This window comes from Malaclemys terrapin, chromosome 7, assembly GCF_027887155.1.
Source record: "Malaclemys terrapin pileata isolate rMalTer1 chromosome 7, rMalTer1.hap1, whole genome shotgun sequence".
Classification (NCBI taxonomy): Eukaryota; Metazoa; Chordata; order Testudines; family Emydidae; genus Malaclemys; species Malaclemys terrapin.
The window spans coordinates 11094383-11120926 of NC_071511.1; the positions used below are offsets into that span (position 1 = coordinate 11094383).

At 41.4% G+C, this 26544-nt stretch overlaps 1 protein-coding gene across 2 annotated transcripts in view; it reads left to right on the forward strand.

Moving 5' to 3' along the window:
• The first annotated feature begins 514 nt into the window (after positions 1–514).
• The window catches only part of PPP4R2 (protein phosphatase 4 regulatory subunit 2), a 41789-nt gene continuing 15759 nt past the window's right edge, over positions 515–26544 (forward strand). Inside the window, exons 1-3 of one of the 2 annotated variants that reach the window (XM_054034331.1) lie at positions 515–670; positions 1063–1213; positions 1387–1468. In XM_054034331.1, the coding sequence (XP_053890306.1) occupies positions 1467–1468 (2 nt within the window). In that variant the 5' untranslated portion in view covers positions 515–670; positions 1063–1213; positions 1387–1466. The remainder of the gene's footprint in view (positions 671–1062; positions 1214–1386; positions 1469–26544) is intronic. The other variant, XM_054034330.1, reaches the window with a different exon arrangement.

Consider the following 26544-nt stretch of genomic DNA (forward strand, 5'->3'; position numbering starts at 1 on the left):
CCCAATCTGAGTGTGGCATGTGAGGGGGGTTGGGAAGCCCCCCAATCTGAGTGTGGCATGTGAGGGGGGTTGGGAAGCCCCCAGTCAGAGTGTGGAAGGTGTATGGGGGGGGAGGTTGGGAAGCCCCCAGTCAGAGTGTGGAAGGTGTATGGGGGGGAGGTTGGGAAGCCCCCAGTCAGAGTGTGGAAGGTGTATGGGGGGGAGGTTGGGAAGCCCCCAGTCAGAGTGTGGAAGGTGTATGGGGGGGGAGGTTGGGAAGCCCCCAGTCAGAGTGTGGCAGGTGGGGGGGCAGGGGTATGCCTGCGGGCCCCCTAGCCCAGGCCTGGCCACAGCCGCCGGAGGGTTGCGTTTTGTGCCGATACACCGGCCCCCGCCTAGCGCAACCCCCTCGCCCCCCCCCCCGTCTGTCTCTCAGACAGGCAGGCGGTAGCAGCCTGGGCCCCGCCCCCGCGCGCGCTCCCGCCCCGGTGGGAGGGGGCGAGCCGCCGGGGGCGCGCACGGTGACGGCCCGGGCGCCATGTTGGAGGCTTGCTAAGCCCGCCGCGGTGTGTGTTTGTGCCGCTGCCGGTGCCTGTTTCCTGTGCGGGGCGGGGGGCAGGAGGCGGGAGCGGCGCAGAGAGGGGGCAGCGGCGGACCATGGACGTCGAGAGGCTGCAGGAGGCGCTGAAAGGTGGTGGCCGGGCTGGGGGGGGGGTCCCCACGCGGGAAGGGAGCGGGCGGGCGAGTTCTCCTCCCCGGGGGCGGCAGGACCCCCTGCGGGTGGATCCCTGCGCTGAGGGAGGCCATGGCCCCACTGGGGCGGGCGGTGGGGAGGAAAGCCCCCTCTCTCCCCGCCCACGGGCGGCAGAGCCCCCTGGGACATGGGGGAGGGGAGATGCTCTCCCCCCCCCCCCGGAGGTGTCCTGGGTTTCAGGGGGGCTGCTGGGGGGGTAGGGCCCCCCTGCTTTTCCTCCCCCTCCTCCCGCTGATCTTTCCCCCCCTCCCCTTGCCCTGCCGGAGCCGAGTGCCCCCCTCCTCCCGTGTGCCCGCCCCCCCTCTCACCCCGTCCCTTTCTCTCCCCAGCCCCGTTCGTGCTAGCCTCGTCCTGCCTCCCTGGACGCAGCCGGAGTCCATCAGCCTCTCTCTCGCGGCTGTAGCCGCTCCAGAGAAGTTGCAAATCAACTTCGAGTGACTTACTGCCATTCCGATGTAGACGGTTCCCTCCTCAGAAGCAGTAAGAGGCTCGCAGGGCCCTAAGGCTGCGGCTCGAGTGGGGTGGAAAGGGGGTGGCTCTGCTTTCCAGCACACTGGGACTTGGAAAAGCTGCTTGGGGGAGCTGCATTTACAGACCAAGTCCATTAATGTTGACTGGGATTTTCTCCTCCCCCCACCCCTTCTTACCTGCAGATTTTGAGAAGAGGGGGAAGAAGGAAGTGTGTCCAGTACTGGATCAGTTTCTTTGTCATGTTGCCAAGACTGGAGAGACAATGTAAGTCTGATCCCTTCCCCACTTCCCCCTCCTCTTCCCCAGTTGAGGTTTATAAGAACTCTCTCAATTTTGGGCCCAGAGATAGATTGAATAATGCCCAAGTTTTGTTTGCATATAGGTTGATTTGGTGAGCTAAATATATTCTCCTTCGTTCTAGTTGCAGTTCTTGATGGCTGAAGACCTCTTGAGTTTTGTTCAGTTTATTTCCTTTCACACTTAGAGTTGGTACACATTAGTCTGATGTTGATTGAGAAGTTTCTCCTTATGTTCAGGGTCATCTGTCAGGTTTCATTGATCCTATTAAATACAACGAGCCTGTTGCTTTTTTTGCATTTTATATAATACTCATATCGGTTTTCATAGCCTGAAAGAGGAAAAGTTTAATGTGTATTGTGATCTCTCTTTTGAATGTGATATCTGATAGCATGGTTCACAGAAGTGAATGACATAATTTAGATTAATTTTTGCAGGCTGTGTGTAGCATACCCACAGGCTCTCTTACATTCAGTTGCTGCTTTTTATGTGGATGGGGGAAATAATTTAGGCGCTCTTTGCACAAGAGGCATATGGGAGCTAACTTGTTACTCTGCATTTCATTAGGTTCTCATTTCCCAGTCTGCACACAACTACTCCCATTTCACTTTCCCCAGACTTTCTTTCAGAGATCATCATTAATTGGGGCGGGGGCCATTTGTTTTTTTCTTGGAAGGGGTATTGTAGTTATAAAGGAGCTGGAATATCTCTCTCCTTGTCAGGGATAATCTCTGGTGCTGCAGTGGGTGACTTCCTTGTTGTCTCACTATTTGGCAGGAAGGAGAAAGGCTTCCCTGGGTGCATTGCTGGTGAGTTGCTCTCTTTCTGGCTCCCAGGCTGCCTCCTTGTTTTTGAGGCCTAGTACAGGCTTGAGAAAGGAATATATGTCTATAACAGCGTTTTATTAGGAATCACTGATTCACAGAGTCTTTGTTCTAATTTATAATGTGTCTAAGTTGCAAGAGATCTGTTTTTAATGTAGTGTGCTATTCCTGCTTGAATTTGTGGCCTTGAAGGGAAAACTGAAGTTCTGAAATGTACTTTGCTCTTTGAATCAAAGGCTTCAGTTTAGCAGAAAAAGGCACAGCTGTAATACAGATATTTTTGCTTAATGAGTCTTTATGCTGTCTTAATTTAGGAGAAATTCTATTTTTATGAAGTGTAAAATTACTCTTTAGATATGCTAATTGCTTACATTTGTGTGAACTTTTCTTTGAGGCTTTTGTTTTCTTGTCTATTACTTTCTGTTTTGGAAACTATAAAATATTTTTAAAATTGATTGCAGGGGAAATATTTAAGAAATCACTTGTGATAGAGCCAGGTGATACAATGTAACTGTTTCTGTACTGTTAACTTTTGCTTGCTTTTTGTTTGGGAAATATGTGGATTAACTTTGTACTCAGTTACACAAACAAAGGCCTTGATCCTGCAACTGGCTCTGTGTTGTTTGAGATACAAATATTTTTCACACTTTAGACAAATGATGGCCCTGTACATTCTCAGTAGTTTCTTTCTCTTTTGTTATCCCTCTGTATTTTTCTAAATACTCAAACATTCCAGTTGCTCTAGGCTGCTTGTTAATAGTTTCACATTTGTTAGTAACAGTTCAACAAGTCTCCAGTGTTCTCCTTTGTACACAAACAAGGCAATATATGGAACTACATGTATGCAGGCTTCACCGTACATTTAATTCTGCTCCCATTAGATCTCAAGATCTGCATTATTTCTTTGTCTAATATTTTGCAAAATTTATTTACCCATTGCATATTGAAATATTCAGAGGCAATGTTTGTCAAAATGAAACTAGTTCTAAGGGTTGCTAAACCTCAGTATCAGGAACACAATTATTTAAATAATTAGGGCCCTCTTTTTAGGGTGGGTCCTCTGTTGGAGATTCTGCATATTGGCAACAGTTCTTTTACCAGTGCTATGTGGAGTTGTACATATTCCTGATGACACATAAGCTAGTGAACAAAAAGGATTTGCGTTAGTGGGGAAGGAGGTAAATGAGATAATATAACATGAGGCTATTTTGCTTTCTGTCTTGTCTCAGTTTATTGTTATGCCTCTGGTTTTCAGGTAGAAACGTTGGGGCTTTCATAATGTTTCTTTCCAAACTTTCTATATAACTTTATAAAATAAGGTTTAAAGAATAGGGTTTTTCCTTCTGTGGCCAACTGTACTTTCTGGTAGGTAAACAGTAACTAAATTTAATTAGTATGGCTTTAAAAATTAAAATGAAATATGTCAAGAAAAAATGGTCTTGAGGTTCTCATAGGAGCATGGATGTGCTATATATTGCACATTTAATAGCCTATGTCTTAATCCTGCAAACACTAACTTATATGAATTGTTCCATCTGACTCAGTGGGACTTATTCACCTGAGTAAAATTACTTGGTGTGTGTAGGATTGGGCTAGTATATAAAAATCTTATAGGTACATTGTGAAGCCTGGGTATAAATGTGCAAATGCTAAACTTGGTTTGTAGCATCTTGTAGTAAAAGCCTGATCCTGCACCGGCTCAAGCATATGCATAACTTTACTTATTGGAGTCTACGGGGCTAATCCTGTGAGCAAAGTTAAGTATATACTTAAGTGTTTGAAAGATTGTGGCCTGAATTTTTAACCAAGCACTATTGAGCTATGCAAAATAATGTTGGTTTCTTATAATTTGAGATATATACTGAACAAGAATTATGCCCAACCCACACTGTCTGAGAACTGGTGGTTGCAAGTTGTTTTTTAGTACCATCTTATTTGTAATGTGCATGTGAAACATCTTTCAGCTAACGGTTTTTGGCAGAAAGCAACTCTGCTGACTAAAAACCCTACCTGGAGATCTGTGAAGTTGCACAATTATTTTCTGCCACTCTGTAGGCCTTAAACTACATCACTCAGTAGTTATAAAGAAAAACAATCCAGTTGTATCAGTTGTGGAGCTGCACAAACCCTAATGTAATGTAGAAAAACGCTATTTTTCAGGAAGTCTCTCTAGGTGACTGGAGAACTAGTATTTATGACATTTCCAATATTGCGGAAGTAAAATCTGATAAATTGAGCAATTTTTGTTGACAACTACTTAAAACTAGGTGTGTGTAGGGAGGGGGTTGTTTAGTATTGCCACTTAATTCAAATGCCTAATAGTTGAAAGAAAGGGTCTCTGAATTAAGGATAAAATTATCTACCCCTTTAATTAATGGCAGAAGAGCTTCAAATCCATTTATTTGGGTCCTTTGAGGAAATGTAAAAACAGGGAAAGAAGATTGGACATTCCTGGTAATTCTAAGGTAGAAAAAACAAGCAGAGTTTTAAAAAAGTTTCGGGATGTCTTCATACACCCCAAAAAGCATAATTATCTTTTTCCCTCCCTTCTGTCTTAGGCCTCTCCTCTCCGCTCCCAATTCAGGTAACCTTTAATTTTGCAGTCTTAACTATAGCTTTTCCTATTGTAAAAGATATAATGCAGATGTTTTATTAGTTACCTATTTGTTTCTAGCATCCTTAAGATCCTACCAAAACCTGGAGAAATCTGGGCTCAGGGCAGGAGTGATTAATTGTAAAATAGGTTTAGGCCTTTTCTCTGCTTGGGAACAGCTATGATTCATGACCTGTGACCAGGAATTGGTGGGGTTGCAGTAATGCTTACTCTAAGTGCCTCTGAGTACATTACTCTGTGGGTACGTCTTCACTTACCGGAGGGTCCGGCGGCAGGCAATCGATGTTCTGGGATCGATCCCGGAAGTGCTCGCCGTCGACGCCGGTACTCCAGCTCGCCGAGAGGAGTACGCGGCATCGACGGGGGAGCCTCCCTGCCGCGTCTGGACCTGTGGTAAGTTCGGACTAAGGTACTTCGAATTCAGCTACTTTATTAACGTAGCTGAATTTGCGTACCTTAGTCTGAAGTGGGGACTTAGTGGGGACCAGGCCTGTGTTTATCTAGTTTTTTGGTTTTAACTTTTTTACTTTAGGCTGTGGACTGCATAGTTCGTTCTTTTCTGTAGTCAGGTTTTCCCTCCTAGATGTTCTTGTCTTCTAAGTTTTCCCAACTTCTATCTAACTGAATACATAGGAAGCTACCAAGAGTCAACCTTTCAGTTTCTCAGGTCGGCCTGCATTTGAAAAATACCTTGGAGTGAGTTTAGCATGTAGTGGTCTCTAAATGTCCAGCATATGTTCTGTGCATCTGTATTCTCCCTAAGGCAATACAGAAAGAGGCACATTTTTAACCTCATTAGTATTTTGGTCCATTTTAATATCTCTTTGTTTACTCTTGCTGGTGGAAAGTGTTTAGTTTTTAATTGAACTCTTTTAAAACTTCCTCCGATCAGTTCTGTTTTTTGGTTTTTGTTTTTTTTTTTAGTTGAACCAGAGCTTAAAAAGGGATTGCCAGTTATAAAACTGGTCTAATGATGAAAATAACTATAAATATGGACAGAAGTTCCTCTAATTTTCATTCTGGCATTTCAGCTATATATTTTGGCATTTTGTATGCTAAATTCCTTTCTTGTGTTTCAGTGTATTTAAATTTTTGTAGCAACATATACTCTAACTTCAAAGGTTCCCCCCTATAATTTAAACCTTATTTTTATGAACAATGTTCTTGTTTTTATTTTACTTTAAATTTGCTTTGCTTTATACATGGGTACGCTAGTGTAGAGCTTTCAGTAGTGTGGAAGCAGAGATAAGTATAGATAAGATCACATTTATCATCTGACTTTCACTTGTAACTTTTTGAAAAGCTCCAGGGGGGGAGGGATAGCTCAGTGGTTTGAGCATTGGCCTACTAAACCCAGGGTTGTAGTTCAGTCCTTGAGGGCACCACATAGGGATCTGGGGCAAAATCAGTACTTGGTCCTGATAGTGAAGGCAAGGGCCTGGACTTGATGACCTTTCGGGGTCCCTTCCAGTTCTGTGAGATAGGTATATCTCCATATTTTATACTAAAAGTTAGAAGTTTGGTCTCAGAATAAAATTGGATTTCTTTTGGTAGAAAAAATAAGAGGCAAATTCATTCAACTGTTTGAGTTACCAGAGAGAGATTATTTTTTCTGTTATCTTGATTTTTTTACTTCAGCTGACTAAAAAGGCAAACTTTTAAACTTCAGCCAGAGGACATTGGTAGTTCTCAGTGAAGAGTGCATGTTTTTACTTAGTCAAGTTTCTAATTAACTACCACTTAAAAATTCTGTGCTAAGTGCAATATAACACTTTCAAATAAATACGGTGCATGTGACTGTTAATGTGCACACTCTAAAAATGAAGTTAAAGTGGTCAGTCTTTCTTGATTTTCTTCGGGGATCATCCATCCTTGATTCCATACCAAAATGGGCTTATTTTTGAATGTTTGACCATCCAATAGGAACATAAGAATGGTCCTACTGGGTCAAACCAAAGGTCCATCAAGCCCAGTATCCTGTCTTCCAACAGTGGCCAGTACCTAGTGCCCCATAGGGAATGAACAGAACAGGTAATCATCAAGTGATCCATCCCCTGTCGCTCATTCCCTCATTCTGGCAAACAGAGGCTAGGGACACTATTCCTGCCCGTCCTGGCTAATAGCCACTGATGGACCTATCCTCCATGAATTTATCTAGTTCTTCTTTAAACCCTGTTATGGTCTTGGCCTTCACAACCTCCTCTGGCAAGGAGTTCCACAGGTTGACTGTGCATTGTGTGAAGAAATACTTCCTTTTATTTATTTTAAACCTGTTGCCTATTAATTTCATTTGGTGACTCCTAATTCTTCTACTATGAGAAGTAGTAAACAACACTTCCTTATCTACTTTTTTTACACCAGTCATGATTTTATCGACCTCAATCATATCTCCCCTTAGCTGTCTCTTTTCCAAGCTGAAAAGTCCCAGTTTTATCAATCTATCCTCATACGGAAGCCGTTCCATACCCCTAATAATTTTTATTGCCCTTTTCTGAACCTTTTCCAATTCCAATATATATATTTTGAGATAGGGCGACCACATCTGCACACAGTATTCAAGATGTGGGTGTATCATGGATTTATATAGAGGCAACCTGATATTTTCTGTCCTATTATCTATCCCTGTCTTAATTATTTCCAGCATTCTGTTGGCTTTTTTGACTGCTGCTGCACATTGAATGGATGTTTTTAGAGAGCTATCTACAATGACCCCAAGATCTTTCTTGAGTGGTAACAGCTAATTTAGACCCCATCATTTTATATGTATAGTTGGGATTATGCTTTCCAATATGCATTACTTTGCATTTATCAACATTAAATTTCATCTGCCATTTTGTTGCCCTGTCACCCAGTTTTGAGAGATCTTTCTGTAGCTCTTCGCAGTCTGCCTGGGTCTTAACTATCTTGAGTAGTTTTGTATCATCTGCAGATTTTGCCACCTCACTGTTTACCCCTTTTTCCCGATCATTTATGAATATGTTGAAAAGGACCGGTCCCAGAACAGACCCCTGGGGAACACCACTATTTACCTCTCTACTCTGAAAACTGACCATTTATATCTACCCTTTGTTTCCTATCTTTTAACCAGCTACCAATCCATGAGAGCACCTTCCCTCTTATCCCGTGGCATCTTACTTTGTGTAAGAGCTTTTGGTGAGGGACCTTGTCAAAGACTATCTGAAAATCTAAGTACACACTATCCGCTGGATCCCCTTGGTCCACATGCTTGTTGACCCCCTCAAAGAATTCTAGTATATTGGTGAGGCATGATTTCCCTTTACTAAAACCATGTTGACACTTCCTCAACAAATTATGTTCATCTATATGTCTGACAATATTGTTCTTTATTATAGTTTCAACCAGTTTGCCCGGTACTGAAGTCAGGCTTAAACGCCTGTAATTGCCGGGATCGCCTCTGGAGCCCTTTTTAAAAATTGGCGTTGTTAGTCATCCTCCACTCAATTCAGTTTGTGAGGTTCTGGGATTAGTACCCCAAAGTACGCTCCGGCCTACAGAGCACAGGAGGGTTGACTGAAGGAACTCTCCCATTTGTCTCTTCCCAGGTGGTAAATTGGCTCCCTGGCTGCTATGGGGTTATTGATGCAATGCTTATGCTTCAAGGATTATCTGTGTAGTAATAGTACAATTTCAGTGCTGTACCCTTAGGAGGCATCATTGCAGTGTATACAAACTGTACTGGTGTCTCCCAGAAATGTGAACTAGTGTGGGTCTTTTTTGTTTTGTGATTTTTGGGAGTGAAGGGAAAGGGACATTCGGTAGCTCACATTGTGGAATTTGGGTGTTAAGCGCTTCTGAATCTGTCCCACAGAAATTAAATGTCAAAGATACATTAATGCAGAATTAACATTTTGAGAAAAGAAATGGAGAATCCAAGATCCTCATAATAATGCTAACATGCCACATTGAAGGTATTGTGTATCAGCCTTGCTAAAGTGTCAAGAAAATTTTCCAGCCTAGGCAATAATGTACACAATAACAGTAACATCAATGTGTGTGCAAGCATATGCTGTCACATACAACTCTCTCCAATGCCACTGTATGTATTTTCTGTTATGTGAATACCAGGCCTTATAAGCTCACTTCACACCATTGCTGTTCTTCTTACAAACATCAAGCTGTTCCTCTCTCAGGCTTTGTCTACACTAGCACTTTCGTTGGTAAAATATTCGTCAGTCAGCTGTGAAAAAAACAACCCCTTGACCAACGTAAGTTTCACTGACAAAAGTGCCAATGTGGACAGCGCTATGTCAACAGGAGATGCTGTCCCACCGACATAGTTACCATCGTTTGGGGATAGTTTGCTGGCATAGAGCAACTACGTGGGAGACCTTACACCTGCGCAGCTGCAGCGGTACAGCTGCCAGGTCTGCAGTTTAGACATAGGGATGCTACACTTACTATTTAAAGCGCACAAAGTCCCTTTTTTTGCACTAAAACTGTGGGAGCATCTACACTTGTTAATGACTTTTTGCGGTGAAACACAGAAATTTCACCGCAAAAAGAAAACCACTTTCACGAGAGGCATAAAGCTCTTATCGCTGTTGTGAAAGTGAAGACACGTTCTACCACCGTAAACGCCTTTTGGCCTCCGAAGGATATCCCACAGTTCCAAAAGTGATCACTCTGGCCAGCATCTCCGCTGCTCTGATGCCAAGTAAACGGACGTCCACCCCTCCCGCTGTGAGCCCCGGGAAGTTTGAAACTCCCTTTCCCTTTGCTTGTAGATATGGCAGGGAAAGCAGCCAGACAGCAGGGTTGTTTTTTTGTTTGTTTTGTTTTTAAATGCCACGAAAGAAACAAGGAAGTAATGGGGCTGCTGGGACATGAAGCAGGGCAGCATGGGGCACTGAGCAGGGATCCAGAATGCCTTGCGCTCACCCCTCCCTTCCTACAAGACCCATGGAGAGAACTGCACTGTGGGATAGCCGCCCTACAGCGCTGCTCTCATCTAGGATGGAAGTGCTGCTAGTGACACCTTAGGCATTAAGTGAGTACACAAACCAGTGCTTTTCTTTCACTGTTTCCCTATCACCGGTGAAACTTACAGTGCCAAACCTCTGCAAGTGTAGACATACCCATAGCCTCACACAGACAACCCCCCCACCTTACCTTTGATTCACTCTATACACCAGCTAATTTAATCACACCCTGACCCAGGTCTAGTCAGTTTCCCCTTCTATTCATTCATTAACCTTGCTTCATCAATTCTGTTCCCTCTCTCCACTAATTAGGTTTCTTTTTCCCCTCAGCATCTTCATTGGTTCTTTTCTTATACTCTGGACTTATCTACACTTGAAATGTTACAGGGGCACAGCTGTAGACACTACCTGTGCTGTTGGGAGGGGTTCTGCCATTGGCATAGGTAGTCCACCTCCCTGAGAGGCAGTAGCTAAGTGGACAGTGCTAGGATGACAGAAGAACTATCTATACTAGGTGTTAGGTTAGCTTAACTAGGTTGCTCAAGGCTGTGGATTTTTTTGTACTCCTGAGGCCTTGGCTACATTGGTGCTGTACAGCGTTGCAACTTGCTGTGCTCAGAGGTGTGAGAACGCCCCCCCCCCCCCCCCCCAGCGCAGTGAGTACAGTGCTGTAAAGCACCAGTGTAATCAGAGTCTGCAGCGCTGCACACTCGCTTGCAGCGCTGTACGCTATTCCCCTCAGAGAGGTGGAGTACATACAGCACTGCAAGAGAGCTCTCGCAGCGCTGGTGGCGCGACTACACTCGCGCTTCACAGCGCTGCCATGGCAGCGCTGGGAAGTCCCGAGTGTAGCCAAGGCCTGAGTGACGTAGCTGGGTTGACCTAACTTTTTAGTATGGCCCTGGCCTCGTCTCTCAATATTGGCTCTTCAAAGATGCAGCAGCTGCTTTAGTACCTCCTTTGTCCTCCCCAGTTGGGACTTAAATTTAACTTCCCATAGGGGCTTCATTTCTGGCTACTTCTCTTGGAGTGCTACTCTCCCAGATCCTTTGTTCAGGCTGGGAGTTCTGTCCCATCCTAAATCATGCTTAGAGCACAACTGTTGTTTATCTTGCTCCTACTTAAAGAGGGATAAGCCAGCTCTCTTCTCTCTTCCTCTGTAGACCTTGGGAAGGGATTGCTGAACAGGGCAAGCCTTGAGAGAAGACTGCAGGGTGGTAGTGCAGGACTGTTCTGGTCTAGACCTCAGATAGTAGATGTTAGGGAAGGGAACAGACCTTGCCCAGGTAATTGAGTCTCGAACAAAAAGGATTCAGCAGAGGGTATTGCAGCATCTCCTCAACTTGGTCTTTTGCTCCCTCAGTTCAGCAGGAGTGGCATTCCCACCACAGACCTGGCATTGTAACAACAGCACTGGAAAAGTGATTAAAACAAAAGTATTTTACAGTCTGCATAAGTTGATTGGTGATGCTTGCTTGGAACAACTTACTGTTTGCATTTCGTGAACAGGTAAATGGGATTTTGCAAAGCCATTGTGTGTACATATCAATGTATTCAATTTAGCAATTAATAACCAAAAATGTTAAATTTCTATAATCAGTCAGCCTTCATTAGCATTTTAAAGGGAGAAGAATAAAGGATAGCTGAAGTAATGCATCCTACTTAGTAAAAAGAACAGGAGTACTTGTGGCACCTTAGAGACTAACAAATTTATTAGAGCATAAGCTTTTGTGGACTACAGCCCACTTCTTTGGATGCATCCGAAGAAGTGGGCTGTAGTCCATGAAAGCTTATGCTCTAATAAATTTGTTAGTCTCTAAGGTGCCACAAGTACTCCTGTTCTTTTTGCGGATACAGACTAACACGGCTTCTACTCTGAAACCTACTTAGTAAAATTACCTAAAGATATACTCTTGTTTGAAAATGTCTGAACCCTAATTCAGATCTTGTTTACCTCCAGTGTGCACTACTGTTCTTCACTGAAGTAAGTGGAATTACACCAGTATAAACCTTGTGTGAGATCAGAATTTGGCTTTTGATATTCAAAGGCATTTTCTTAATACCATTATAAGTTGTCAGCTTCCTTAACACCTAGGCCTTGCCTTTCCTGGCAAATATGGAACCTGCAATTCACGACCAGTGGAGCAGCACTGATGATCACCAATTTTGCCAGTATCAGAGGGGTAGCCGTGTTAGTCTGAATCTGTAAAAAGCAACAGAGGGTCCAATTTTGCCAGTGTAGATGCAGCCAGAGTGTATTCCTAATTCTTTAGGCCTGGATCTAACGTGTCATACGCCCAAAAAGAAAGCAAGGACTTTATTTACACAAATAGTCAACAAACCAAAAGAACGTCTTCTGAATTGTTGAGAAATTCCATGTTTTTTCCCCTTTAGACTTTGTCTTCACTAGAGGGGAAAAGAGTGTTAATTTATTCGTTAACATAAGGTAAAATCGTAGTGAAGACTCAACTTGTGTTAATACTACACACCGCTAGCCGGTTCAGGTAAACCCTAGATGGCCCATAGTCCACATATTTCGTGCTTCTAACTTGTGTTAAAACTACAAACTGCCTTGTCTTCACTAAGATTTTTACCTTGTGTGTGTCAGCTCGTGTTAGCTAACATAGTAAGAAATACTTTGACTCAAGTAGAACATCCCAATAAATACATAATCACGAGTGTTACATTCAGTGCTATAGATTTCTTTATGCTCCTACAGCTATCATTAGCTCACAACTTTTATTGTTAAGCCTGTAGAACTTAAGGGTTTGTTTGCATGCTGAAAACATTTAAGAATGTAATTTTCATTGATGCACAGGGGGTCTTCATACATAAATCTTATTATCATTGTTGGGAATTTCCCATGTTAATCCTCAGTGCATCGATGTTGCTATTTTTACTGTCTCCAAACCAGAAGCATTGAAATGCTTTGGTATATCAAAATAGCAAGTGTGCAGGAGAAATCAGGGAGACTAAATAATTCTTAAAGTTGAGAAATTTCAAATATTTGAATCTAGGTTTAAAAACAATATAAGATCTATTATAGACTGATAGTGGCACTCTCTTCTCACCCTAAATTACTAACTAGTTATCTCTACCTAGTACAGCAACACACTAGCTTTCAGACAGTAATTTTCTCTCCTGGTTCCTCAGCTCATTCACTAGCTTTGATGCAGCATAGGGATGACATATATAAGTATCAGGAGTGAAATTCTGGCTTCATTGAAATAATGGGAGTTTTGCCATTGACTATAATGCCAACAGGATTTCATCCTAGATATTCAGAGGCCATCGGAAAAATGTCTTTCATTTCTGCCCCATCACCAAACACTTCTGATTGTGTGCACAGTGATCCTTATCTTTTACCCCCTCCCCCCCAAAATAAAAAAACGTGGGTGTTAAGGCATTTCCAAAAATAGTAAATGGTAATTATCTGTTTGGATACTGTTTGCATCAAGGCCAGGGAAGAATACTGCAAAATATGGCTCCTAAAGCCGGTGTTTAAATTGGATGCAAGTTTGCAAGAGTGTCTTATTTCTTTGCTTCATCCTGAATTTTTAGATAATCCTAGTGATAAATCTATTTCAGCTGTGCTTTCCCAACATTTGCTAACACTAGGAGAGTGGAATTGCTCATTTCATGCTGCTACTGCCTGTACCTCTGGGGAAGTACTGTGTTCAGAAGCATATCTTTCTCCACTATGGGTGCTATACAAAGGGGTAGGAGGATGACAAACAGTGAAAGGAAGAGCTAAAAACTTTACTAGATTATTTTGCTTTGTTGTTGTATTTAAAGGCCATAGTGAGTACTGAGCAAACCCACACACAGAAATAAAAGAAAATGGACGATAAAATGCTCAGCATTCAGTTTGCTTCAAAGTCAGCAATAATAGTAACTTTGGGGAAAGCTATTAACGTAATGAACGCTCTCTCTCCCCCCTCCCCCTCCCCCCCAAATCACAGAGAATACTGAATGAAGCCTTCACCTCTCTGACTTAGTTTTCAGCTTGTCCTCTGGTTTTGAATTTTCATTTTTTATGACCCTCTTAGAGACAATACAGCTTTTTTCTTTAGGTTAGCTGGAAATGGAATGCTTGATTGTACTTTCTCAGTAAAGCTGTGTTTCAAATTTTAGTTTTTTTACTCTTCACTGGGCTAGTGTTGGGGGGGTGGGGGAAGAATAAAAATCCTCCTTTCCTATATCTGAAACAAAATTTTGTTTTGTTCTATGGTCTCAGGTTCACAAAATACAGTAGTAGGTGTCCATTGTTTCCCTTTTCGTTTTACTTTTTCTGGTATTATGACTTTTTTTTTCAGAAGAGATGGAGTCCTCTTAACATTTAAAGTAACTTGGTAATGAACTCCTTAAATTCAGCAAAATCTAAAGATTGCCATTCACCAGGACTCCCCAGACTCTAATGCTACAAGATCATGGCTAGTTCTCCAGAAGTTCAGCATCTCCCCAGGATAATGTGATTTTTTTTTTTGTTTGTTTAATTAAACCTTTAATCTGTGACACAATTCCAGAAAGACTGAGATAATTGCATACCTTCACTTCAGATTATTTGCTCTGATCTAAACCTTAATTCCCCCCCCCTGTTCAGATTCCTTTAGACCTCATTCTGACTTTCCATTCCACATATGTTACTGAAGTTTACAGTTTTATTCTACATTAAATGTCCCATGTACTGTGTGAAAACTGTGTTGATCTGTTTATTATACAGTAGTCTCTTACATGGTTAAAACAAGGTGTTAATCTTAGTGTGGACAGATCTGAAATCTGCTTTAACTGTATTCTTTGCTGCAGTTCTGTTAAGACAAGTGCTGTAACTAAATTAATTAAAACATTCTGCTGCACCTCAAGACCAAACCTTATAGTAGTGTCAGATACTACAGTGTTGTTACCATGTTTTCCAGTGTGCTGCCCTCTTTTAAAAAAAAAAAAAAAAAAATACATAGGACGGTAGGGTGTTCAAATATGTCTTGGATAGTTATCTTCAGGAACACGCCAATGGGCAGATGTGTGTTTTGTTGAGGACAGCTGCAGTTAGTGTACACTATTTTATTTATGTATGTATGTGTATATTTTGGCACAACTATCTTTGGTCTGCAGTCTGCCAGAGATCCAGCATTGGGGTACCCTTCTGAAATCCTTTGGATTCTAGGATTTTCTGCCTTTCTAGTTTTTATGCTGCCTTTTTAGAGGCCATTTGGATGCTTCATTTTGTGCCAAGTTCTTGGTTTAAACACAGTGTTGGAGGTTTTTTGACATTTTTTGTTTTTTTTTTATTAAATAGTTTTTTTTGTTTGTTTGTTTTTGTTTTTTTTTTCCTGGTCAAAAATGTGAAGTCTGGTCGTTCCAGGAAGGATAATCCAAAAGCTAGTGAGATAATTGTAAAACTTACCTGGTGCCTGCAAAATGCATTCACTGGTAGGAAATGGCTTGATACTGAATGAGAACAGATGAAAGAAGCTTCCCCCTTTCCCAGTAGTCAGGGAGCCGGGGGAAGAGCTCCCATGACAGATAGGGGAAAAGGCTAGGACGAGGGGGAGAGATGCTTTTCCCACTTCCACAAGTGTAAGGCCTCCAATTACGTGGGTGGTGGAGCAAAAAGTGGAGTCTTCCACTTCATTGTTCTCCCTTCCAAACTCCCAAAGAGGTAGGAGGAACAGTATGATTGGGCTCTTCTGTATACAGTGAAACTTTGGATTTTCTGTTTAATTGGCCAGGATAAGCTTTTGTATCCGTATGATCTTGCACAACTTGGTAATGCACTAAAAAGTGAGTGTATTTCATAAAGAACTTAATGTGCTTGTAGTTCTTGCATTAAATCAAAACATAGCACCAGATTGCTGAATGAACTACTGTTTTCTTTACGTTCTTTGAAAGGCTTGTTAATAATGCATTGCTGTAATGAAGCCATGGTAACAAGAGGAATGAAAACTTTAGCAGACAATGTCAAGCTATGGGGGAAGGCAAGCAGTGTTCCTTAGGTTGGGAAAGTATTCCTCAAATAGAACTAGTATAACTTAAAGGAACTTTGACAAGGAAACTGTTGGCTAATTTGTGCAACTTCTAAGAAGCAGTTCACCTTAACCCAACTCATCTTCATGCAGTGTAATGGCAACTTAGCTACCTTTGACTTCTCCCTTTCTTTCTTTCCTTTTTTATCCAGGTTCTCAGCGAATCTTGGTGCTTTTATATTATTTCTAAAATTCACTGTTTCCTCTCTCTTTCCAGTTCCATGCTATCGTGGTCTTTCCTATGAAGTATTATAATCTCTTCCTCTGTCCTCGCTAACTTTCTTCCCTCTCAAATACATTCAACTTCCATCAATTAAAACACATCTTCCTGTTCTGCTTTGACCATGTTATTGTTCCCAGCTCCTTATGTCTTTCCCCATAAGGGTCAAACTCCTTGCCTTCGTTGTACACAATTCTGCCCTAATCTCATCCTTTTGTTTTCCATCTCACGTCTTTATCTCTGTCCACTCTTCTTGCTCCTTTTGTCTATTCCTCACCCTCCGTCCTTTGTCTTTTTATTCTGTTCCTGCTTATAATGAATTCCCTGTCTCTGTGTGCAAGCCACCTCCTCTCCTTCTCAAATCCCACCTTTTTAGTTTGATTCACATTAGTGACTTTCCACTCTAGTGCTGCCCACTTCCGTATTTATTTACTTCAGTCTCTAGTTAAAAATTTCAACCTATGATCTACACTGGGGCGGGCAAAGTTTTTGGCCTGAGGGCCGCCTCGGGTTTCAGAAGTTGTATGGAGGGCTGGTTAGGGGAGGCTGTGCCTCAGCAAATAGCTAGGCGTGGCCCAGTCCCCCCTCCCCCCGGGGGACTCCTGCCCCATCCCCCCCACTCCCTGTCCCCTGACCACCACCCCATCCAACCCCTCCTCTCATTCCTGACTGTCCCCCCCCGGACCCCTGCCCCCATTCAACCCCCCTGTTCCCTGCCCTCTGACCACCCCAACCCCTATCGACACCCCTGACCACCATCCCAAACTCCCCTGCCCTCTATCCAACCCCCCCGTCCCCTTAACGCACTGCCTGGAGCACCAGTGGCCGGCGGCGCTACAGCCGCACCGCCTGGCCGGAAGCAGCCACACCACCACGCAGCTCAGAGCACTGGGTCAGGCCAGGCTCTGCAGCTGTGCTGCCCCAGGATCTTGCCACCCAGAGCATTGCGCTGGCGGCGGGGCAAGCTGAGGCTGTGGGGGAGGGGGCTAGCCTCCTGGGCCAAGAGCTCAGGGGCCGGGAAGGAGGGTCCTGCGGGCCGGATGTGGCCCGTGGGCTGTAGTTTGCCCACCTCTGATCTACACTCTATCCACTATAACTTTTTGTTTGTTTTAAATGTTTTTCCTTCCCCTTCATGTCTGTTTTCTTTGTGATCTGTGTCTGGCTGTTAGAGTGTAAGGTCAGAGACTGTGTGTGTGTGTTTTTTATTATTGCATGATACTTCCCAGAATCATAGTGCAATATACGTTTGGTTACTGTTGCTATGTAGCAGTAGTGATTAACAGTTGTTAAACTAGAACATTGTGTCTTGTTTGATTTGCTGAGTACAACATGAAATGGAAAGTCTTGGTTTAAGAAACCAAAGTGCACTATAACATTAAAGCAATGGTTCTCAAACTTTAACAACCTGTGAACCCCTTTCACTAAAATGTCAAGTCTCATGAACCGCCTCCTAAAACTGAATATTTCCAGGGATTTTCTCCTCTACCTGCACATAAATTATAAAAGCAGTGATCTTGGAAATATAAAATTTGTTTTTATGACATGCTTATTATGCATTATTTATTTATTATTCATTATTATTTATAATTACAGTATTTTTATTACATTATGAAAATGGCAACACACTTCCAAGATCTCACTTTTGTAGCTTGTATCACTTTGAATAAGCCTGTTATAAGACAAGTCTCCTATGTTTCATCAAGGCGTATCAGATGTGAAACAGCATGAAGGTATTTAAGAAGCCAACTCAGAGTTCCTTCTACACAAACATTCAGGTCTTGAGCAGTTCAGGCAAACAACGCACATTACAACAAAACTTAAACTTGTTCTTCATAATAATTTTAAAAATACTAGCTGCCTATTTAATTTTAAAAACAGCAAAAAATATCCACCTCCCTTTCCATTTCTTATAAGGAGTCTTGAAGTTTAAATCTCCTCAGTGTGATAGATGTGCTTGCTTTGATCTGCTTAGCTCTTGGAAGTCCAGGGACTCCGGGGTGCTGGCCCCATGCTGCCCCGGGGTCCCTAGGGACAGCGCTGTCTGCCATTAGGGAATTTTTTCCCCAAGAACCCCCTGTAACATTTCACTGCATTAAAGAATAGTTGTTTCCATGTTTGCTTATATTGCTGTACCATTTTAATACTTCAGTGTTTCAATCCTTGGGTTGCATTAGCCATTATTATTGACAGAAATGCTGCTTGTTACATATTTGCATCATATCTGGGGATTAACTTTTGTTCTTCCTATGCTGTCATTGGCATTAGATATATTGATAGAGGATGACCAAGCTATTCGAGCATTTTAGAAATGCGTAGAATTTGGGTATTTTTTAAAAGTAATAATTCAGCCTATCAAAACTAGAAAACTCTGGACAGCAACAAATATTTAAGGCCAGTTGACTTTTTTTTCATCCCGAGTATTGATTCTGAAAGTATTTGTACAGTATTTGTGGAATACTCCTAGGAATGTGATTTAAAATATTATATAGTTACACATGTAAATAAACTGCCATTCAGGGTTCTTGATAAGTTGCTAGTATAAATTCTCAAAAAGAACAAGGAGTACTTGGGGCACCTTAGAGACTAACAAATTTATTTGGGCATAAGCTTTCGTGGGTTAAAGCCACTTCGGATGCATGCAGTGAAAAATACAGGAAGATGTATATAAAACATACATACATAGTACATGAAAAAAATGGGTGTTGCCATACCACATCACGCAATCCATTGTCTACAGCCAAGCTCTAAGATACAACCGCATTTGCTGCAATCCCTCAGATAGAGACAAACACCAAGAGGATCTCTATCAAGCACTCTTAAAACTACAATACCCACCTGCTGAAGTGAAGAAACAGATTGACAGAGCCAGAAGAATACCCAGGAGTCACCTATTCCAGGACAGGCCCAACAAAGAAAGTAACAGAACGCCACTAGCCGTTACCTTCAGCCCCCAACTACAACCTCTCCAGTGCATCATCAAGGATTTACAACCTATCTAGATGGACGATCCCTCGCTCTCACAGATTTTGGGAGACAGGCCCGTCCTCGCTTACAGACAGTCCCCCAGCCTGAAGCAAATACTCACCAGCAACCACACAACAAAAACACTAACCCAGGAACCTATCCTTGCAACAAAGCCCGTTGCCAACTCTGTCCACATATCTATTCAAGGGACACCATCATAGGACCTAATCACATCAATCACACCATCAGTGTGTGATGTATGCCATCATGTGCCAGCAGTGCCCCTCTGTCATATACATTGGCCAAACCGGACAGTCTCTACACAAATGAAAAAAATGGACACAAATCAGATGTCAAAAATTATGACATTCAAAAACCAGTCGGAGAACACTTCAACCTCCCTGGTCACTCAATTACAGACCTAAAAGTTGCAATTCTCCAACAAAAAAACCTTCGAAACCAGACTTCAATGAGAAACCTCAGGATTGGAATTAATTTGCAAACTGGAAATCATTAAATTAGGCTTGAATAAAGACTGGGAGTGGATGGGTCATTACACAAAGTAAAAACTGTTTTCCCCTACTGTTACTCGCACCTTCTTGTCAACTGTTTTGAAATGAGCCATCCTGATTATCACTACAAAAGCTTTTTTTTCCCTCCTGCTGATAATATCCCACCTTAATTGATTAGTCTTGTTATAGTTGGTATGGCAACACCCATTTTTCATGTTCTCTGTGTATGTATATCTTCCTACTGTATTTTCCACTGCATGCATCCTATGAAGTGGGTTTTAGCCCACGAAAGCTTATGCCCAAATAAATGTGTTAGTCTCTAAGGTGCCACAAGTTCTCCTGTTTTTGCTGATACAGACTAACACGGTTACCACTCCGAAACCTATAAATTCTCAGTGTCAGGAAAAAACTTGTGGTACCTTATTTACCTGAACTTGCATTTGGGGAGAACTACTTCCTTACAGTGTGTAGATCCTGATCATATGTCAGTGGCAAGTTCTTGTAAGCAAATTCAGTGGGTGCATTGTCCTGAGAGTACTGTCCTCTCCATGCAGATTCCTCAGTTGTGTTTATTCACAGAGCTTGATGTGCAGGGTTTCTTTCTAAATTATTCTTTATGTAAGAACTTCATACATAAAAGCATTTTCTGTTTTTATTTCCATTCAGCTGCTGGTTGGTGGAAGCTTTCTGTTGTTCAAACTCTGCTGTTCCTCAAGGAGAAAAATTCTGTTGGTTCACAAACTCTTTCCCCCCCCCCCCCTCCTCCCCACATTGTAGCAAATAGTTATATTTAGAGGTCTTGTATTTTTGTTTGAAGAGGGTATTCTCAAGGCATTTTTGACACACTACAATGTTGCTTTACTACTTGAAACGGAAATCGGCTCATCCCCATTTTTTTCCCTTTGATTACTATGCTGACTTCTTACAGGAATGCTTCAGGTGCTGAACGATTGGCATGCATTGATCTTTTCTAAACATGACAAATGAGTGAGCCTCTGAAAAACAATAAACTTCACAGACCTATCAAACAGCCTACCTTCTTTGATAGTCTCTTGTAAATCGATGGATTTTAAGGGTCTAACTTTCAAACTTTAGCTATGCAAATTGTATGTCTAACTTGTGCATGTAAGTTCCACAGTTGAATTAATTTGATCTACAAATCCAAGTATATGTATGCAATTGACTCAGCTGGTTGATTGCATGTGAAAATTCTTCTATGTTCAGTGTTGGTATCTAAGAAAACCAAATTCACACCCTCAAACTTGTAAGTTAGACCATGAAAGTGAAGTTTGTGCTTTAGCTGCACCTACTGGTAAAGCTATTAAACAAGTTAGGCTTGAGTGAGGTGATAAAATGTTTTTAAAAAAGATTCAGCAAAGTTGTGTGTTCAGCAGTTCTTCTAAACAAGGAACTTATTTTGTTTTGTAGCATTGCTATCTAGATAAATGGCTTCTTTCAATGCCCACATGAGAAACCACTGTTCCCAACAGTCTGGGAATGACAGGCTTTCTGCCTCTAATCCTATCTGTTGGTGACTTCTCTTGTCTTTTTTGTTACAGCTAGTTGCTATCCCCCTCTGCTGTCAAGAATGGGTTACTGCACTCATCAACAGCCCTACTCTGCCTCTGTGCCAGAATTTTTGGTTGCTTTTCCTCCTTCTCCCTTCAGCCTAACAGTTTTGGTAGTGAGATACTCCTAGGAAGCTTTGAGGGAATCTGGGGATGTCTTGTCTGTGGCTTTTATAGCCATTGATCTTTCTTTACACAGGACTCCACTTCAAAGGGGCTTCGACTCCTGGCTCAGTTCTGTAAACCTGCAGCAGCTCACTGGAAAAGAATTTGTAGCTGCTGGAGGCTGTTTTTCCTGGGCCAAGACTTGGCATTTCTTGATACATAAAATCATCCTTCTTCTGAAGCTTAATCTGAATATGGCACCTATGGAGAAAGAGGAGTGAACAGGTTAATCAGAGGGGAAATCTCTGGAAAAGAATAACAGGAGTACTTGTGGCACCTTAGAGACTAACAAATTTATTAGAGCATAAGCTTTCGTGGACTACAGCCCAGTTAAATCTGGAGAAGATCAAGTTCTCTTGGGTCCAAAAGATCAACTTCTCTCCCATCTCAGCCAAGATTGCTAAACAGAAAAATCTTGATCCTGGTAAATGAAGTGAGAATTCTTGATGATTTTATGGACATGAAAATTAATAGTATCATAAAAGACTGAATTTTCCTCCATTACCAAGCAGCTGTGAGCTGTATAATTTCATCTTGAACATGCTTTCCACTATCTGCTCCTGTTTCATCCAGAATTCTGCAAGATCCTATAGACGTTTAAAATGAGAACAGGGCTTCTAAGAGCATAGCGTGTGATGTTATCATGTGTCTCGTCTGATCTGTGGACTTAACAGAGTTGCTGTTGGTCCTTATCAGTCTATTGCAGGAGTACTCTCCAAGGGTACCACTACCTGGAAAAATGGCTCCATAAAGTTCAAAATGGCAGATCTTCAACAGGATTATCTAAATTCCAGCATTGTCTAGTGTTTAAATCATCGTATTAGGGATCAGGAAATTTAGGTTCTATTCCTAGTTGTACCACTGACCTGCGTGCCTCTTGGACCAATTACTTAGCTTTGCTTGTTCTTCAGTCTGTAAAATGGGAACACTACTTTCTGCTTGACAGGTATTTTGTCAAATGTTTTGAGATCTTGGATGGAAGATGCTGTTAAAACTGAAATCAGCATTATAGCCTGGAGAGGTGCAGTGTATTAAAGTAACTTAAAAATAAACTAAAACCAAGTAGATTTCAGATTCAACTTGTAGGGATAATTTCTGCCTTGTGCTTTGAAAATGTGATTCCCATATGCCCAGGTGGCACCAATATTTTCTGTGGTTTCAGACATTTTAAAATGACACAGGACACTGTTTTCAACCCTCATGGCAGTAGACTTCCACTATAAACCTTCATACTAGACAGTACATATTAGACCACATGGATCTAATATCTGTCTACAAATAATTGAGAACCAATGATATTGTGTGAAAGGATAAATAGTAGTATTTAGGAAGAAATAATAAATTGAATGAAAATGAGTAAGAGGAAACTAACCTAGGTTAGAAGTAAGGGGAAAAATCTTAATGGAGCTGTGAAATCTTTAGTGCAATATTGGAATCTACTTTCATGGGCGTTCTACGTTCTAGAAAGTGTAATCCAGCACTAGCATGGAGGTGATTAAATTTGCTCACTTACTATAAACATATACTATTTATTCTGAAATCTTCTGTCTCCTTCAGTCTGTCATGGTTACAGTTTTGCAGAATCTGATGATGCTAGCATTGAGGGTTAAACTTTAAAAAAAAATAAAAAATATAATACATTGGAAATGATATACTTTTGCTTTAGTATTATGTAGCTAATTAGAGTGGTAAACACAAACAATTATTCTGTTCAGTTTATCTATGCCTTGTGATTTTGGGATTTTCTGTTTTTCCCTTATTTCTGCCCGTTTATCTCTGCCCTCATGTTTTTGGTATGGGTGTTTCTCAATCCCACCTTTTTTCTTGTCTAGTTAAGTTTCCATCCTCCCTTTTTTTTGGGGGGGGGGGTGAGGGAGTGAGGGGTAAAGTGTCTTTTCAAGGTATGTCACTCACTTTTAAACCCAGTTTAGCCCCACTGTTATATTTTAAATAAAAGAACCACACATTATTTCAAACTTTGAATGTTGTTGCACCTCCATTTTTTGCCCCTAATCATATGTTTTAAAAAGACCAATGCCTCATATCTGAATCTCTTTGGGAGGGGAGCTTGAATTATATTCTCCCCTCTTCAAACCCCCGCCCCCTTTAGTCCTATATTTACTTTGTCTTAATTTCCCTTTTGTCCTTGAAGATTATGTGGAATCCCTTTTCCAGCTGAAGAAGGCTAAATGTGGCTTCATCAACTATCCAGAATCCTATAAACCACACCAGTAGGAGTAGATTGAAGTGTATTAAGATAACATTATATTAATCAGTTTCACAATTCTACCTGCACTGCTGAGGTTGTGCTGTGTTGTGAAAAGGCCCCAAACTTTTCTTTGCAGTGCAGGTTCTATGTAGTGATCAACGTAGAGAAGCTTATTCAGAACCTGCCCATAATATCTGTAGTAATTTTTTGACCCATCCTTTTCTAGTTTTTTGGCAAGCTCCAATACATGGAAATTATTCTCATTGGCATCAAATTTAGATTGAAGTTATATGGTAAATTGCACTTCAAAAGATTCTCTATAAAAGTTGTTTAAAAGAATCGTGTAAGTTTGAAAATGACTTTCATAAACACGTTTTACATCTGAATCTTTAAGCACCGACAAGTCTGGGAGACAGATGAGTTAAGGCACCAAAAAAGTGTCTGATTCGTTGTAAAGTTCTCCTTTCACAAATTAATATGGAAGCATGTAACTTAAGCCTATTCTAAAGAGACACTTAAGACCAGTAACTATATAAGAGAATAGTTATAGTATGCACATCTTTTAGGTTAGCACAATTCTAGTCTTTTAGCCATAGTCCTATCTTACCGTCAGTACCTTGTCAGATTTTGTAGACTGGAGGAGGGCTGAATAGATAGTATCTTGTGTTAGGCAAAAAGGTGAAGGCAAAAATACTGTTCACACCAACTTGGCCATTTGGAAGTAAAAGATGAATATATCCCAGCTCAACACAAATAGAAAAACACTCCCTTATTATATAGGGCCTTGCTCCATTTTAAATTGAAGTCTATAAGACTCATATCAATTTTTAATTTGAATAAAGGAAATTGTGTGCTGTTTCTAGAAGCTAGGTTGTCTAGGTTAGTTTGAATGTATATTAATTCTTTAAACTCTAAATATTCCTCAGAAGTGGTTTCTTACACAGGTGCTAGAATGATTCTTCTGTTTTAATTTTCCACATGAATTACATTATAATTATTGTAGATAGCTATATGAATTAAATATGGACAAAAATAATCAGTGTTATGTTCCATATTATTAGTGGTAAGAAGCACCTGGAAGAAAACGGAGCCCTTAATCTCTCCACTCCCTGCAAACCCTCCCACCTACCTCATTTCTTGAACGCTGTGGACAACACCACCATTCTGCCTTCCACTCTCGCTCTAGGCCCTCACATCCAGGCTATACCTAAAATCTTGCCAATTCTTTCTGCACCACATCTATAAGAGATGGCCTTTGTTATCTACTCGCACAGCTGAAACTCTCGTCTAGGCTCTCATCTCACACCTTGATTACTGCAATATCCTTCGCTCTGACAAATGAAATATTGCCCTGCTCATATCTATTCAGAATTCTACTGCAAAGATCATTTTCCTAGTCTATTGCTTTGATGCTGTCACCCCCCTCTTTGAATCCCTCTACTGGCTGCAATCTCATTTAACATCAAACATAAGTTGATTGTATTCACGACCCTTCACAGTGAACTCCCGCCCTATCTATCATCTCGTTCACTGTCTGGCAGTTGCTGCTCACCTCTGATCGAGCCATGATGCCCACTCGTTTAAAATTTCAAACAAGCATATGTATGCTTTCTCCTATGCTACCCAACACCCATGGGAGGTGCTTCCTGTAAACATCTGCAAAGCTATCTCATTATTAAGGTTACATTTTAGTCACGGGTACTTTTAGTAAAAGTCACGGACAGGTCACGGGCAATAAACAAAAATGCACGGCCCGTGACCTATTCAGGACCCACTACATATACCCCTGGTAAAACATGGTGAGCTCCTTGGGACTAGAACTTTTTTGTGTGTTCTGTTTGTACTGCATCTGGCACAATGGGGTCCTGGTCCATGCATAGGGCTCCTAGGCCTACTATAATGGGAATAATAATTGGGATTGCTGACCCTAAGTGTTCTCCAAATGTAGAATAAAATTATCCATGTAATGAAGAGCTGACAGTCTAACTGTCAGTAACTTAGTTGCACAACTGAAGAATAAGTTTGTTCAGCTCTTCTTCAGGACTGCAAAAGAGCTTTTGTAAAATTTCATATCTAAATTTATTTACAAAAGTGGTGTTGACAGCCTTCTTGTTGAAGATAAAATGTTTAATTTTGTCCTGTCTACTATCCTTGGAATAGTCTTCTAAAATGTCTCACCATTGGCTACAGTAAACTACTTGTTGCTTAAAAATATTAAATCTGTGAACTACCTGGTTATAAAAATTCATGCTCTTCTAAGATTTTTGCTATGCTCTAAACAATTATAACATGGATATTTTTCGCAAAAAGAAGAACAGGAGTACTTGTGGCACCTTAGAGACTAACAAATTTATTAGAGCATAAGCTTTCGTGGACTACAGCCCACTTCTTCGGATGCATATAGAATGGAACATATAATGAGGAGATATATATACACACATACAGAGAGCATAAACAGGTGGGAGTTGTCTTACCAACTCTGAGAGGCCAATTAATTAAGAGAAAAAAAACTTTTGAAGTGATAATCAAGCTAGCCGAGTACAGACAGTGTGATAAGAAGTGTGAGAGTACTTACAAGGGGAGATAGAGTCAACGTTTGTAATGGCTCAGCCATTCCCAGTCCTTATGGCTGAGCCATTACAAACGTTGACTCTATCTCCCCTTGTAAGTACTCTCACACTTCTTATCACGGCTAGCTTGATTATCACTTCAAAAGTTTTTTTTCTCTTAATTAATTGGCCTCTCAGAGTTGGTAAGACAACTCCCACCTGTTTATGCTCTCTGTATGTTTGTGTATATATATCTCCTCATTATATGTTTCATTCTATATGCATCCGAAGAAGTGGGCTGTAGTCCACGAAAGCTTATGCTCCAATAAATTTGTTAGTCTCTAAGGTGCCACAAGTACTCCTGTTCTTCTTTTTGCGGATACAGACTAACACGGCTGTTACTCTGAAAATGGATATTTTTCATGCATCTTAAGTCACTTGTGTTTTTTTTTTTT